The sequence below is a fragment of the Rissa tridactyla genome, chromosome 4 (assembly GCF_028500815.1).
Source record: "Rissa tridactyla isolate bRisTri1 chromosome 4, bRisTri1.patW.cur.20221130, whole genome shotgun sequence".
Taxonomy (NCBI): Eukaryota; Metazoa; Chordata; class Aves; order Charadriiformes; family Laridae; genus Rissa; species Rissa tridactyla.
Window position 1 is genome coordinate 87,489,036 of NC_071469.1, and position 16,487 is coordinate 87,505,522.

Sequence of the window (16,487 nt, forward strand, 5' to 3'; positions counted from 1 at the left end):
TTTTCAGTAGGTGTTTATGAAAATTGGGCCCCAGATACCCTGAGTTTGATGTGTCCTCTTGCATTGTGCTTGATTTCTGCATGTTCAGAGCTGGCTGTATTCACCCTGTGCAAAATCCTGTAAATATTACACTTCTTTTCCACCTGTCTTGCAAGATGCTGCATACCCTCAGCCTTTAGGAGAACAAAGAGAGTTTGAGAGGTCTCTTTAGAATTAATGGTGTAGGTGAGAAAGGAGAATCAGCCTGGGAAAGAGAGGATAATCTGGGCCAATTACAGATGCGGGTTTGCCAGCCTCCCACATACCCAGCTCCCACGCAAACAGATAATGTGAGGATTTCGTCACAGCAGTTAGGTCAGTTAAATACTAGAAGCATTTTTCTGCTAGCTGTTCTGCTACGCAGTACAAGGAAAGTATTCCTGTCATGAGTGCAGAAGTGTGTTGTGGTCAATACAGGTTATTCCACTGCTCCCGAGGGAAACGGTCCCTACCGGCAAAAGGATGGTTTTGTGCAAATAACTGCATCTGTGGTAGGGTAACTGTCAGTAATCACACCCAGGCAAACAGCTTTTCTGCAAAAGCTTGCACAGAAGACTTAGACTGAGAGAGGAAAGTATTGCAAACTCATTTAAAAAAAAAAAAAAAAAAGCTTTTAAAATAAAAGGCATGTTTCCCAACAAAATATTACTCCATTAAACTGTATTGCATAAACATGACAGAGACATTTCAAGATTAGCGAGGAGGAAATATGCCAGCAAAACACTAGGACTCAATTTTGACAGATGTCACTTTTGAGAGTAGGACACAGCCCTTAGTGCAAAGGGGCCCAGTGACTGCTTACTGTGTGTGTGTGTCACAGGATATCCAGGGATCCATGTCCTGTCCCTTTTCTTAGCCCAAGCCAGGGTAACAGGGCTGTGGGCAAATGTAGCCTAAAGGGGATTTACTTTTGCTCCGTGCCTCCCATGCCCCAACGCTGTGGCAAAACCTGCATGGAGTAATATACAAGGTCACTTGCCTCACAGCTGCCAGCAAGTTAAGAAACTCTTATCCTTGGTTTCTTGAGTTTCCTCCCCTCCACAGACCAACGCTAAATAGACATAATCCAGAAGACAGACTACATGATTTTCCTTTGTATGGAGTGTTGTGTTCAGTTTTAAAAGCCATATATGCCAGTGACATGAAAGAAAACTCTCTGCAGGTCTGAGAAGAGCATCTGCAATTATAATGCAGCTCACAGTTCATATTAAAGACAACATAGCTTTGTAATAGACCACAGCGGTGAGTCTGATTGATAATAAAAATCATGTTGCCTTACAGCACTAATGAAAGCTATAGTATTAAAGCTTTGCTCGTGTGGTATCTCAGCTAGAATAGACTGCAGTAAGCATCTTTTTCTTCATTACTGCATACAAATGATGCTTAAATAAATATTATTGATATTAGCGTTTGTAATTCTAATGGAGATAGCTCTGGGCTCATTGAAATAGTCTGTTACGAACAGCAACAGAACCAGCCCTAGAATGAAAAACGGACAAGTTTTTAATTCAGATTATTCTTTCATAAATCTGAACAAGATTTGGATCATTACCTGTGACACTTGGGTTGCCAAAGTAACCTTGACTCGCCAGCTGATGTTTGCATACCGCATGACACTGTCGCCATGGAGACCCTGTCCATGTGATTTTGCAGACGTGATGCAGTTGCAGGCTTCTCAGACACACAACAGTGAGCAAGAGGGAAATTAATTGCTGGTAAGGAATGCTCTTGCAGACAGCTCTTCGCTCTATCATAGAGACCCTGCACAGAAGTAATGCAGAGGCTAAACTTCTCCTTAGTGTTTTAGCTTGTATAGAGGACTAGGGTGAAGGTAATAGGAGGAATCTCTCTTGGCTTTCATAAGGAAAATACTGAGTTCTCCTAATGGAAAGTTCATGGTCTGCTGAGATTGGAGTGGTCAGAAACTGCTGACATGTGTGAAAACCATGTTTGAAGGATAACATTCATTTACAGAAGGTGTGTTCGAGTAATTGAAGCCTATGGAACACTGCTAGTGTTCCTTTATCAACTGAGACTTTTATCCTCTCCCAATACCTATTCTTCTCATTCACATGCAACCTAGTGATGTCAGGGAAGTTACACCAGTGGAACAGGGAGTGAAATTTGTTTTTATACACTGAATACTCCAAATTGTCCACAAAAAGTAGCCGTCATGCTGAGTGCTTTCCTTTCCAATGTCTACTGAACTTCACAATAGCACTATGAAATAGACTTTGGACCTATTAGGAAGAACTTGAGGAGTGTAGTGACATTGCCATTTTGGGGATTACTGTAAAGAGTCACTAAAGCACGAGCTTCGGAGATGTCTTTCTTGGCTTCTCTCTTATGTGTAAATGCAGCACAGGAAAAATCGTGTGGTGCTTAAAAAATACTGGGTAGAAGTGCTTATAGGAGGTGATGTGCACAGAAGAGATTTGGGTTGATGACCAGATGCAGAGTAAATGTTGCTACTTAAGTCTTCGCTGTTAGTCTGAAGAATCAACTGAAGTATTAAAGATGGAAGGGATGTAGCTGGAAAAGTGAGATCTTTGGGGTGATCTTTGCAGTGCAGGTTAAAATGGATGAGGGGATTATTTCATGGCTAGAGGCCATGACATGCTGGAAGGCTTGCACATTTTCAATATGTAATCAGAGGACAAAAGGTGATTCTTTGAGATGATTGTGTGCAAATAAACAAGCAATATTGAACCTAAAGGGGTGGAACTAATGGGGTGAGGGACATTCCATTTATTTGGGTGCTGGTCACCTTTTTGACAACATATTATTATTACACAGCGTTAGAATGATTGTTGAGTTTGACAGATTACACTCAGATAATTGAACTAATTTCACTTCTAGGTTGGATTAAATTTGTAACCTTGGCATAAGATTCTTTAGCCTTTCATACTACGACCTAATTTGCCAAAAAGGGAAATGAAGGATTCTTTTGTGGTAAGCAGAAATCCTTTCATATAGCCCAGGGAAACCCACCATCAGCAGAGGGACCCAAGAAAAGAAAGTACACGGTCTTTTGCCACCACCCAATAAACCTGCCTTAGCTGAGAGCGGGGGGGTAAAGAAGTTGTCTGCAAAAATGAAACTGTAATCTGTAGGTGGCGGTTTGTGCAACAAAATGCATTCAGCCTCATGGAGTTAAAAGAATATCCACTCTTCTATTGCAACAGTGTCTTTCAATTCATTTTTTTCCCTTCCCTGAAGTAAATACATAACTGCTAAAAAAAAAAGTTGATAAAATTCATTATATTACTGAGCTGAACAGCTTCATGTAGGATGATGAAAGCATTATGTTTTGACATTTCCACTAGGAAGTTTTTCCATGGCATGTTGCCTTCATTGTTTCTCTCTACTAAACATCCATATTACTAACAGGGGCCTAAAGCCTCCAGTGTCTTATATTGGCATAACGAGCAGTTTAGCGTTCCAACTTGGCAATTTCTCTTATTTTACTCCTGAGATTGGTTCCTTATAAGAGCCAAGTACAGAAATGGATCATTATGTTTAAAATAATATCCAAGGGCTTGAAAATAGCATCCATTTCTTAGGCAGGCTTGCATTTATCTTTCACACTGTGAAGTGGTGCAACAGATAATTAGTAATACATTTTCCATTTAACTTTTCCTATATTTATAAAGCAGTAGACTGCTTTTGCTATATTCTAACAACAAAATCAAGTTCCAGAGACAATTGAACGTCAGCAAGAATTTATCAGTACCTCAGTAGAGATTACTGTTGGCTCTTGATTTCAAACACAGAAGAGCCAGCAAATTAGTTTGAAGTAAAATGGATAAATAAATGGAGGCTTGCCTATAGCAATGCAAAGTTGGAGCATAATTGTTTGTTTCAGGCATATATTATTTAAAAAGGGTCAGACTTACATCCAGGAAGACAGCTCTGTTCAGGAACTTTCCAAAGCAATCATAGTGTCAGTACAGTTTTCAAGCTGGTTCTGTAGTGGGGGTCCAGGGTTAAATCACGTCTTCTGTAACGCAGTGTTCGTCTCACTTCAGTTGCAGACTCAGTGAATTGAAGGATCAGTGCCATCACTACCAGGACAGTAGAGGTGGAGACCTGAAATGAATGACTTCAGATGAAAAGCCAGACAAGAAATCTGTCCCAGTTACTAATTTAACCTGGGGAAAACATAGTACTAAAAACAAACAAGAAAAATCCAAGGACAACATAGGAAAAAACTAGTATTAAGGCAGGTGTACAAGAGCATTTCAGGAAAATAATTCCTTTAGACAATTTAAAATGGACTGGTTTTACACACTCCCATCAAAAGCTATGGAAAACCAATGTAATCAGAAGCTAGCTGCAAATATCCAAATGGAATGTCATAATCTGATAGCACATTATGTTACTTGCTCTGTTTGGAATACACATTATGTTTCACGCTTTTAGATTTGCAGAAACTGTTTAAGTAAAAAAAATGTGTTGTGGCTGCTATTTCTAATTTCAGTATGTAGATCTTTTTTCCGGTCTGAGTGGTTACAGGTGATAACATGCTTAATTTTGTGCTTTTTTTAATGTATATTACTCCCATAGAAATGTATTGCAAATTAGTCAGGATTGGTGACAGAACACTTCATTAAACTTATGCAAGTCATTTGTGGATATAATGTGATGCCTAAGAGCTTAGTATTAGTACTTTACTATTTGTACTCTGCTATTATTAGTACTTTACTATTTTAGAAATGCTAGTAAGAAATCAAAATCATTTTTGGTTTTCTCTTTTTTTTTTTTTAAATGCAAACTTGTACTTTACTTTAAATTAGAATTGCTATCAGTTCACTAATGACAGAACGACTACAATAAAATCATACCATGTTCCTAGTGCATACACTGATCATGTATTCAGTAGAGGAAAATAATTTATGGCTGTTGTTGCAGAGTATTCTCTTTTGCTTTTTGTGAAATAAAAGCTTTGCAAATCCCATGATCTGCCATGAGGTTTTAGCTACAGAAATATGGAAATCTCTGTCTTTTAGAGATACTACATCAATTTAGCATATCATTGCTAGAAAAAACAGGAAATCTTTTGTATTTATAATATGATGCTATTTCTTTTTCACAATATCTAGAGCTAATGTGAAACTACTAAATTAGCTAATTGAGACTATATAGGCATCTCTGTGAACTACAGCCTAGTTGAAAACATTTTCTTTGCTGCAGTGACAATTTATTTTTTTTACAGAGGTATGATTTTAAAATTTCACAGGCAAACTTTAAAAATTATTTAATTTTTGTGTCATCTTTTTCGGCTTATTTTGGTAATAGGTAGCATCAAGACCTAAGCATCAGTAATTTCAAGGTACATAATCAGTCTTTCTAAAATTATATCAAATTACCCAACTCCAATACAATCGGCAACACTGAATGAATCATTTTAGCAACCTACTCCATTGGAAAGATATCTTTTTAAAAAACCACAAAGTAAAGACCAAACTAATCTTTTCCCCATCACAAAGCACAGAAATAAACACTCGGCCAAAACACGCAAACAATACCGAAAATAGATACACCTGTCTAGTCAAAGCACTGTCCTGAGATGTGCTGAGATTTTCCTGCTGTTTCTTTGTGTTGCTTTTGTATGAACTGGACAGGATTATAATATTCAGTAATTTTCAATTTTTTAATCAGAGAAGGAAGGTTTAGCAGAATGTTGCATGCCATTACCCTGAGTGTGGCATCATTTCTGATTTTGCGAACAACTATTGGCATATCCAGTTATTGTCAAAGTTCTTATTGGGAGGAACAAATATTGAGCTTTCTCAATCCAGGTTTTAAAAATCTGCTAAACCCACATGGAATTCCAGACTTACCCATTGTTAGAATTTTCAAAATCCTATTCTTTACAATATATCATTACCTGCATTGTCTTTGAAAGCCTGTAGACCTCAGAATTTTGAAAGTAGGAAGGCAAGGCAGATATCTGTCCCTTGAATCTAGAACCCAGTGTGCCTGGTCAACTTGCTTTTTCTTTGTTTTTCTGTTTTAGTTTGTACACAGGCTTTTAAAAATACTAACTTTTTGCAATACTTACCTGTATAAAAATTGTTAGGGAGGCTTGTTGTTACAGCTTGGTTTTGAAGACAGAGAAAATCTAGTCTAGTACGAGATGAACGTATTAAACAATTTTCTGAAAATTACCATTGCTGGTTAAGATAAGTGCCTCGGCTTGATTTTGAAAAGATTTGAGGCTGGAGAAGATGAGCCTATTTGAAACAGAATAAGAGATTTTAAAGAGGACACAATATCCAAAGTTCTTGATACTTTTGAAGAGTACCCCAAGAGAGGCGCTCCGGTGGTGTTGGAGATGATTCAGTACAGCCATCAAACTTTATACTTCCAGAGAACACAGCTGTCATGAAACCTCTTTTAGAACATTCTCTGACCAGTAATATGACGGCATTTCTGCCCTTACTCTCCTACCAAGGTCTGTTGACAGTAATTGTTGCTCTTCTCAGTATGATACACAACACAGATGGACAGAAATGGCTCCGATCCAAGGGAAGCTCCGAGATCCCGACCATAACATCCCCTCAGGAAAATATACTTCAGTAGGCTTTTCACAACAGGCCTTCTTTTACAGCTTTGTGATTATTGTTTTTAATCCTCTGTTTGTATCAAGGCTTCTTTGAAGAATTGTTGTTAGCATTGGTAGCATAACACCTTTTTAAATGTGTAAGTGCGTGTTAATAGATTAAAAATTTCTAAGAAATGTTAAAGCTGCTAAATTTTGCCATAATGCTAACAGTACAGTGGTTCTGTACGTTCCTAATTAAGCTCTGTATATTTTATATTCCTTGCCTCTCTGCCGGGGTCCAGCAGAGTGGTATGAGGAAAGAGCTCATAGAAGGCTCAGAAAATCTGCAGCACTTGGGGAGTTATGATGGAAAATGAGAACTTGAATAATTCTTACAGGGCACGGTAAGCATGACTTGTGAAGGACCCTGAGCTGCATTGGGTTTGTCTTTCTATACCATATTTTTTGTTTTACAGATGACCTCATTATTACATAGGTTATCTTAATTTCCAGATTCACTGTCATTGCTGCAGAACACTTGAATGAGGATATGTGATAGCTCTATAAGTGGTACCGTCATGGATATGTTGAAAGGGATGGGAGAAATATACTTGTTCAAAATTATTTCTCAAATTATAAAAGCATATTCCCTAAAGCAAATGCAAATTGTTTCCAACTGAGTTAGAAAAGTCCTTTTCCTGTGTTTGTTATTGTTTTCCACTAGACTGAACAGATAGGGGAAGATGATTCTACTCTAGAGTATGCTTAAAAACAGTATGTCAAACTAAAATACAAATTGATGCAAGTGTGCTTGAGGGAAAAGGCAAACTTGGGATGCCTTTTCTTTTTCCTTTGCTATTAATCATTTTCCCCTACTGCTGCCCAGGAGCGCCTGTGTTGGATGCATCAGACCGTGCTTCGCTGTGCAGCATTCTGCATCTTTCTTGTTTTTCACTAACTGGTTTGCCAACTTTCCTTAAATAAATAACATGGAAAGTGGAAGCATTTTCCAATTGTCCACTAATGTGTAAAAATAGTTCTGGTTTCAGTGCAGAGCTCTGTAACGCATATTGTGTCAGTTTTGGGGCTCTCAAGGCTAAAATCTGTAGTTCAGCATTAGTTTAGACCCAGACCCGCCAATGGCTGAGCTATATTGAAAGCAAATGAAGGCCAGCAGAATTTTTGTCCTGCATTCCAATGGAAGCTCTTTGTATTAGTAAATACTCCTTTGAACTATTTCCAATCTAGGAGCCCTCTGATAATGATACTGCGCAAGAAGAAATTAAATAAACTCACCCATATAAACGAATTTACATCAGATCCATTTACTTGGATTTGAGCTGACATATGCAAACAGCAACCAATATAGAATAATTGTTGAAAAGTAATTTAAGGATGCAGTTCTGCAAGAAGAGGGAAACCCTTTTGATCCTTGCTACTGGAAGTGGTATTTATTTTGAAGCAAACTTCAAAAAATAAAATAGCTCTCTTAACTCAGACGTGGTATACTGAATGGCATTGCACTCGTACAGAATTTGGCTAACTGGATAGATAAGTTGCAAATAGCACTAAAATATACAGATGTTGTATCAGCTCTTCTAACTTTTTTTCAAATTGTGTATATATTTGAATAGCTCCATCTGGATTCCATAGCCACTATTACTGTTACAAGTTTTATTGTTGCCTTTGCCTCTGCCTGCTGTTTGCATTTGCAGGCTACTTACAAGTGTCCTGGAAACAACCTGAACCTTCCTCCAGAGTCTTAAATTTGATACTGTGTATGTGAAAAATGCAGGGAAAGCACATTTTCTCAAATTTGCCTTGCTAAATATGACAGGCTACAAATTAAAATAAATGTTGCATACCCCGCTTTCCACATGATGTTCTGGCAATAAATTTCAATGGACAGGCAAGTGTGTTTGCTGATTTCTCCAATTCTGTCACATCTACGTTGGTTATTTATGCCCTGCTATAGACTCCTAAAAGCTTGATTTGGTTAATAAGAGTCATGAAAAATAATACAGCTGCTGCTTCTTCAGCGTCTTTGTTGGATATTCTTAAAGAAATATTGTCCATAGTGCAGAACAAGTCTTATAGGGTAGTTAGGTATTGTTTATGCTCAAAGGTAACTTCATAAAAATTATTGTGATTTTTGTGGACTACATTTAGAGGTCAACCTTCTCTCCAGTGGGATTCATAAGATTGTATTTTCCAAGGTTAATTTACAATTATGCCCTAAGTTAGGAAGTCATTGTTTTTTGCAGTGGAATTTTTCTTTTGTTCTAACAGGTATTTGTTTTTAAGTCTGGTGTTTACTAATTGAGGGAACCACTTGGCAAAATCAAGGTTGTAATATTGCGTTCACTGCAGTCAGCTTTCAAAATAAGGCCGACAGATGGTAAAGACATTTTGTGCCCAGCATCCATTAAATTTAATTGGAAGTTGAAAGCTGTATTCACTTGGTATCTTTAAAAATCTCATACCTCCTGATATATTAGACATTCAGTAATGATCTTAGGTGCCTGGACCCCAATTCAAGCTTTTAAATGTACTGTGGGACCCACCTGTTCCCAAGTTAGCATATTGTTTCAAACTTCTATGCCATTATTCTTAAAATATCCAATAAAACTATGTCACAGATGGTAGATCCTATTAACATAAAACTCTTTCTTGTCTCAACATACCCTGTTATGCCAGCAAAAAAAGAGTGTGATGGGGAGATGGAACAGCCTTTATGTGTACGTTTTCAGTTCCTGAAGTTTCCCACCATGACAGTGAGGAAACTCTTGACATCTTGCAATTTTCAGTGATTTAGTGGTGCTCTGCATGCTGCACATTGAAGATTCAGGGCAACACACACAATTTCAATTCATCAACACTGAGCTCTCATGAGTTCTGAAACTTCATACATCAAAATAAGCTCCTCTCCAGTGCACTAGTAAGAAGAGGGTTTTGTTCCTGTCTCACATGTGCTAATTGCAGCCAGCTGTTAAATGTCTGGTCTTAGTGGTATCTGTAGGAAACTACTTATTTAAAATTAAAAAAAAAGGGTGGGTGGGGGGAGCGCGGAAAAAAGAAGGAAATAAATACTCAATTATGCAGTGAGAACCACAGTATTGCATTAATCACAACCGCTGCCTGGATACGGCATTCCCTCTATCGGAACAAAAAAGAAGTGAAAAATATCATAGTTCAATTAGAAAAACATTTCATACTTTCACTGAAAGTAGGGTTTCGTGATAAATATTCTGCAAAGATAAAATCTAATGAACAACCTGTAGGGATTGACTCCCTGAGCCTGTATTTCTCTCTGCACCTCAGCTAACCATTACTTCTGTACTGCATTAAGATTATGTATGTCTTACGCTATTCAGAAACTGTCATCAAGACTCGCATCCCATTTTGGCAAACAATGCAAAAATCAGGCCTTACAAATTCACTAGAAAGTGTTTAACTATTAATTTTGTTTTAAGCAGCTATTTGAATGACCTTGCACATGACCATGCCTTAAATGTATTGCTGGTTTGGAAGGAAGGAATTCAGCCTTCTCTTAGTGTGTGCCTGAAAATTTTCAATAGATTATCTTTCTTCCAGGTGAAGGAGGCCATGCAGAGAATCCATGACCGAGGAAATATAGGAAAACTAATCCTCGATGTGGAGAAAGCACCCACTCCCCTGGTGAGTACAAAGGTGTTTGGTCACACAACTTAAAGCATGGTGGTGACTTCTGGAGACGTGTCCTTTACAATTTATTTTTTTAAATACTGTTTTCTTCTAAATCCATAGCACCTAAATACAACCAATAATCATAATTTATATATTTAACCCAAAGTGAAATATAATTGTAATTCCTAGAGTCCCAGCAGTTACTTTTCTATACTGAATGGCTGTCTGCCTCTCCAAAAACGTGTCTGCGAGTGTTATTTTAGGGTAAAACTGCCACATCTATTTCTGTCCCTGAGATGGAAAACAAATAGACATTTCACGTAATACAAAATTCCTGTGTTAATAAAAATAAGTGGATTGAACAGAAAGAGACAGTCAATATTAATTCAGTGTACAAACATAGAAGTGCTTTCTGATTCCCATGCAAAAGTCAAGGTAGGAATTTCTTTTACTTTTTTATAATATATGAAGTATAATATCTAAAGACTTCCTTCTAGAAATGTTCTGAAGGAAGATAGTTGTGATGGAGCTCTGGTCCACTGGATTTGAAGCACTCAACATGGTACTGAAACACGCCAGGGAGCAGTAGTAAATGAAAGTCAGGCTCATGCCTAAACGTTCTCTGATGATGTAGGAAAGAGCAGTAAAGAAGATAATGAAAAACTGATTTCAAGTCAATACTGATCTATGAAGTTTGCTTTCAGACCTGCGATATCTCCTGTTTCAAAAGGGCAGAAAAGAACCTAGAATTACAGTTAAGCTCTTACTCACACTTACTCTAAAATTGGCTCCACATCTCATACAAAATTGCTGCAAGGGAAGAGGTGGCTTTTGGGACCACACATGTGGAAATTGGGCATTGTTTTGTGGCTGAATTGCATCTTAAAACTGTAAACAAGAATCCGTAACACAACATTAATACATTTATTCCATCTGTTCTCTTGATATTGTATATTCATGGTAGTCATTGGTTAGAAGGTGAGAACAAATTTGATACACTTCCATGAAAGGGTGTTAATTCAAAAATATGAGTAACTTAAGAGCATTGTTTTTCTCCATTAAAATCAGATTGTGTTTCAGATTTTTATTTTTATTTCCAGCAGATGCTAGTAATCAAACAGGGAAAGTACAATGTCACTGCATTTCTCTTAAAAAAAAGTAAATAGATCCCTTGGGTAGTTGGTTTTGAAATAGTTATAAGCAAATACAAGAATCTTCTTGTGTCTGAAGAGGGGTAAAGTTGTATAAGAGAATTCAGTCATACTGATCTATGCTGTTAAACACCACTATCTGTCCAGTTAACCAAGCTCTTGTGCCTCCAGAGACAAGTCAAAGTGACAGGGTGAAGTACAGGAGAGTCTTGCACCTTTACACAGCTTGTAATAAATATTCACATGTGAAAAAACCACAATGTGCTCCTTAAATGCCATCCAGAACTACAAATTTCTGCAATTGCCTACTGCCTGTACAGACATTTTTAATAAAATATAGAAAGGCAGTTTTCTCCCCACTCCTCTATGATCCAAGATTTGTCATGGGTATATTTTGCCAGCATCTACGTATCCACTGCTCTATAAAGTTTTGTTGTTTTTTTACATAAAACAATTATCTCTGAGTTTTCATGACACCATGCCTCATGTGGGACCAGATCCCATCCATTAGCTGGCATTAAAGAATAGTGTTACCTGTTTCTGGAGGAGCAGATACAGAAGGAGTTGTAAACTAGGGGTCTGACACATTCTGTGAACTTCCAACACATTCCTATCTGAGCGCCTTAATACCATTTTTCTACAACGGCACAGATCAGAGTCCACTTGTGCAACTGTCCTGCAAAGCAGCTTTCTGTTCTGTACGTAATTCAGCTGTAAGCCCTGAGGGAACAGCTTACAATTTTAGCTGGAAGTGGAGTGGTGCCAGCAAAAGTTTTGCACAGACAGAATGTTTATTTTTGTGTTGCAACGGTGTCTTCATTTATAAAGTCACTTTATCAAATGACTCAAACTGAAATAAGAATGAATAAAACAGTGTGAAAGGTGCTGTGATGTCCTTCGTCTTTCTTCCTACAGATGGCCAACGACAGCACAGAGACAAGTGAGGCTGGAGAGGAGGAAGAAGACCATGAAGGGGACAATGAGAATAAAGAACGCATGCCATTCATCCAGTAACAGCCAGAGGTGGTGGAAGCAGAAAGATTAATGAAGTAGAAGGGAACAAGACTGGAAAATCTATTCTGTGCATCAGTGAACAAATGCTGTAGTACAGTGTGTGTTGTATTTGTCTGCAGTCAGCTGAGCTATGAGCTGTTGATCATTGTTGTTTTGAACTCAAGTGCCATTCTCATCCAGTGCAGTATTATGACATTCCTGTGTAATACCCAATTTCCCTGTAGGAGTCCCATGGATTTTTCTGTTCCAGTTTAAAAGCCTTACTAACTTACTGTGTAATTTTAGATGGGCATCTTTCTCATGCAAATTCCAAAATTTTGCATAAAGTTATTTGGGGAGTTTGGGCTGTTTTTTTTTTTTTTTGCAAGTTGGAAACAGTAAAAAAAAAAAAAAAAAATCCCCACTTGCTGTCTGGAAGATTCTCGTAACTGGAGGGAGGATTTTAAGTTTGTGATTTTCACTGTTAAAATAGTTTTCCTTTTATGAACCACAGATAAAAGTTGCAAAAAAGATGAGTTTTCATTACCCTCAGTCATGCTTTATCATTTTATAGGCAATCCTATCTTCATTTTCAAAAACACCTCATTTAGAATTCTGGAATCTGAAATTGTGCAAGAAATCATTAATTGAGAGACTTTGATTAGTATTGTATAATCACGTTAGTCATCAGCACCAGTAATTAAACACTTCATTCAGAGTGCCAACTATCATGCTTTCCTGTTGATCTGAGCTATCACCGCATACGTTACAGGCAAAGGAGGAGGTCAGCAAACCGCTCTTTTTAGACCCAGAACTTTAATTGCCTGGAGCAGTGAACATTGTTAGTGACAGATCAACATCTTCTGCTGAGGACACATGGCCTCATCTGTGTCCAAAATCCAAACCAATTTTAAATTTCATTTTTAAATCATATTGGTAAGGATCACTCATCAGTATGTGTAAAGAAATTTGTTGGCGGAGTTTACTGCTCTGAAATCGCTAATGATCAGCTATCGATCAACTATCAAGCTGGAGCTGAACTCCTACAGAAGTTAACCCTGGTAAAAATGAGTTTTAGGCCTTAATCCCATCAGAAATTATGCACAGGGATAACTTTATCTAGGTGAGTAGTTCTGTCAAAAGCTCTGCTCCATATGTACAGTTATGTTTGTAATTATTTGCAGGATTAAGCATTCAGAGACCAGCTAGTCTTATCTACCTCCCACTAGTGGAAACTATATCTAAACATGACAAAAGTAAATCTTTTTTCCATGTCTTTCACCTGTCCAAGCAGCAGCTACTCAGGTCCTCAACTGTCTTGTTAAAACAATTATTTTAAAACAACTGCAATCACCTACAGTAGAAATGCTAAAGGAATGTCAGAGACCTTGTATAATGACATATATCTTTGAATTAATATATTTTTTTCAAAAGAAAGTATTTCCCCAGGCATGGCTAGTTGTTCATGTAAATCTACAAGTATCCTGCAGTGACGGAAGTTAAAAGCTTATATAGAAAAGTGGAGGCTTTTCTCAATGTGAAAGGACTTGTGGGTCTGGATGACTTTTATGTGTGGTTTTAGAAGATTCTCTCTTGTTTTTTCTGTTAGTTTTATCTTGCTGCCTGAGTATTAATGTCCATCTCTTTACACTGTACTCATGAAGTTGCTGTTCTAATACCAGATAATTGTGCAGAATGTTCATTCTGAAGGAGTTTCCCTTGGGTTAAACAAATTCAAAATTAATGAGAAGAAATAACTGTGGAGAAATATGCCAAAAAAGCTTTTGAAATATTAATGGAACCAGAACTTCATTTTTCTCTGGATGTTGATGCAGAACTTCACTATAGTTGATTTTCTTTTCAAGCTGGGCTTGCCTACACTTCCAGTGCCGTATCAGGCCCAAACAGGGATTTTGTCCACAGAAAAAAAAGTATATATTCAGTGCGAGTTTTCCATTGGGCTTGCCAGTTGGGCTTTTAAGAAAGGCCATTAAGTTTTCACGACTCATAAGCTGACAACGGTAGGAAACATGCCCGATTTTGTTTTGCAGTTAGTGTAATGATGTTGTCCTGCAAGAAACCTTAACATAACTAGGAATTTTGATTTGACGCCAAAGTGAGCAATATTGCTGGTGACCTTCGAGCTGGCAGTAAAGTGGCATTCTCAAGGCCTTAAATTAGTAGGGCAAGCAGAATAGCAAATCTGTTCTTCTGTTATAAACCGCATTATGGTTGGCTCTACCGTTAAATTACCCTTCAAGACAAATACAGACGGGTGATCTTGGTCATGGCCACAGACACCACAGGGACAACAATCAAATGAAATAATTTTGGCTAGTTCTTTCTGGTTTTGTTAGCAAGGCAAAAATACTCTTCATGCTAATTCATACCAATTTTAGGGCCATTTTCTGATCAGCAGAATATCAGGTAATTGCAGTGAGTACAAAGGAGTACTTGTGGATCTAGCTAAGCGCAACACAGATGAGTATTATCATCAGCAAACTAGACTCTGCTCTGTGTGTTACTGGTATTAATATGGCATATATGAAGGTGAGGAAGGATACTACTGAAACGAATGGAAATTTTTCAGCTATCAGTTCTGGAAGCAGGATTTGTGCTAGCAGAATTTGGCCCACAAGCCCTAAGTACCTTTTAGAGTACCACAAACAGTAGTATCGCGTCTGAAGTGGTAGAGGGCATCCTATACAAAATGACGATGCTGAGACTTGCTACTGACCAAGTCTTGTTGTAGAAATGAAGTTTGTGCTTACTACTGACAGTGTTGTTTAAACAACTCTAAGACAATTGGATAGTTTCTTCAAGTGAAACAAATTATTTCTCAATTTGCCTTAAAGGAACTGTGAAAGCTTCTCTTTAACTTAAGCCTGATTGAAGTGAACTGAAACACTGTTTAATTGTGTTTGTTGCTTTAGAGCTTTTGTTATATTGTGCCTACAAAGCAAATTATGTTTACATAAAAATATAAATAAAATATTGAGCATAGCATTATCCTTGGCTTACATGTTTTTTCTAATATTATGGTCACATTAGGGAACTGACTTGGAATTGGTTAAGAGGAAAATCTGAGGTCTTATTTTCCATTTTGGTCACTGAGGGATATACAAAGAACTTTTTTATTACAGAGTACATTGAGGTTATTAAAGTGGCTGAGGGTGCTACTTTACAGAACATTAATAATTTCGGTATAAAATGTTGAATGTTACAGTCTAAGAAATTCAAAACATTATATAAGGAACATTCATGAAGTGTTCAGGGAAGTGCATTGTGGTACAGATAGAAACTAGTTTCCAGAATTTTAGCGCTCAGATTGCACTGGGAGATGGATTGACACACAAGTTACTCTTAGAGAGACAGTTCCTTTCAGAAATGAAGATGCTCTAAGGGAATAATCTCAAATCCCACTCTCCCTGGGTTTTGGTCTTAACCCAGGGCTGCAAGGAGGCTTACACCTCTTCTTTCAAAGAACTGGTTACAGATACCAAACCTTCCTGGTCACCTCAAGCATGTGCCTGAGTACATGGCTTTAAATGTCTCCCTGCATGACAGGAAGAAATGGTTCAATGAGCTTCAGTTTAATATCTAAACAAAGAGAAAATGTTAGCTTTGGTTCATTCCAGTCATACAGGACATCCTAAAGCCTGTAATGTCCCGGGAAAATCTCACTTCAGTAGTTACTGCATCTGCTCTATAATCGACAAGCTCATGTGAACACTAGCTGATTGTGAAGAGGAGCACAGTCAATTTCTGCCCTCTGTTTTTGAGTCTTAATAAGCAAATAATGACCAGTGCATCCCTAATCACAGGGTCAGGATAAGGCTGAAAGCAAACAGCTATAGCCTTTTGCAAACTCTCTGTGATTACTAATGAAGCTCTGCCTTTTTCTAGCTTTCCCACTGGGCCATCTGTACTCGGCTGTCACACAGTCTAACACACAGAGGCTGCTACCAGGCAAGCAGGGATGCATTAGGCTGCCTTTGGGTGGCATCTGGCCAGATAAAATGCAAAAAATCATCCTAGGATAACAAGTATCCCTGGGTCTCACCTCATCCTCCATTTTGTGCTTCCCCTCT

At 37.8% G+C, this 16,487-nt stretch overlaps 1 protein-coding gene across 1 annotated transcript in view; it reads left to right on the plus strand.

Moving 5' to 3' along the window:
- Window positions 1–15,391, plus strand: part of VAT1L (vesicle amine transport 1 like) — a 61,979-nt gene extending 46,588 nt beyond the window's left edge. The window contains exons 8-9 of the mRNA XM_054201382.1: window positions 10,181–10,264; window positions 12,319–15,391. Coding sequence (XP_054057357.1) covers window positions 10,181–10,264; window positions 12,319–12,417 — 183 coding nt within the window. The 3' untranslated portion in view covers window positions 12,418–15,391. The remainder of the gene's footprint in view (window positions 1–10,180; window positions 10,265–12,318) is intronic.
- Window positions 15,392–16,487: the final 1,096 nt, after the last annotated feature.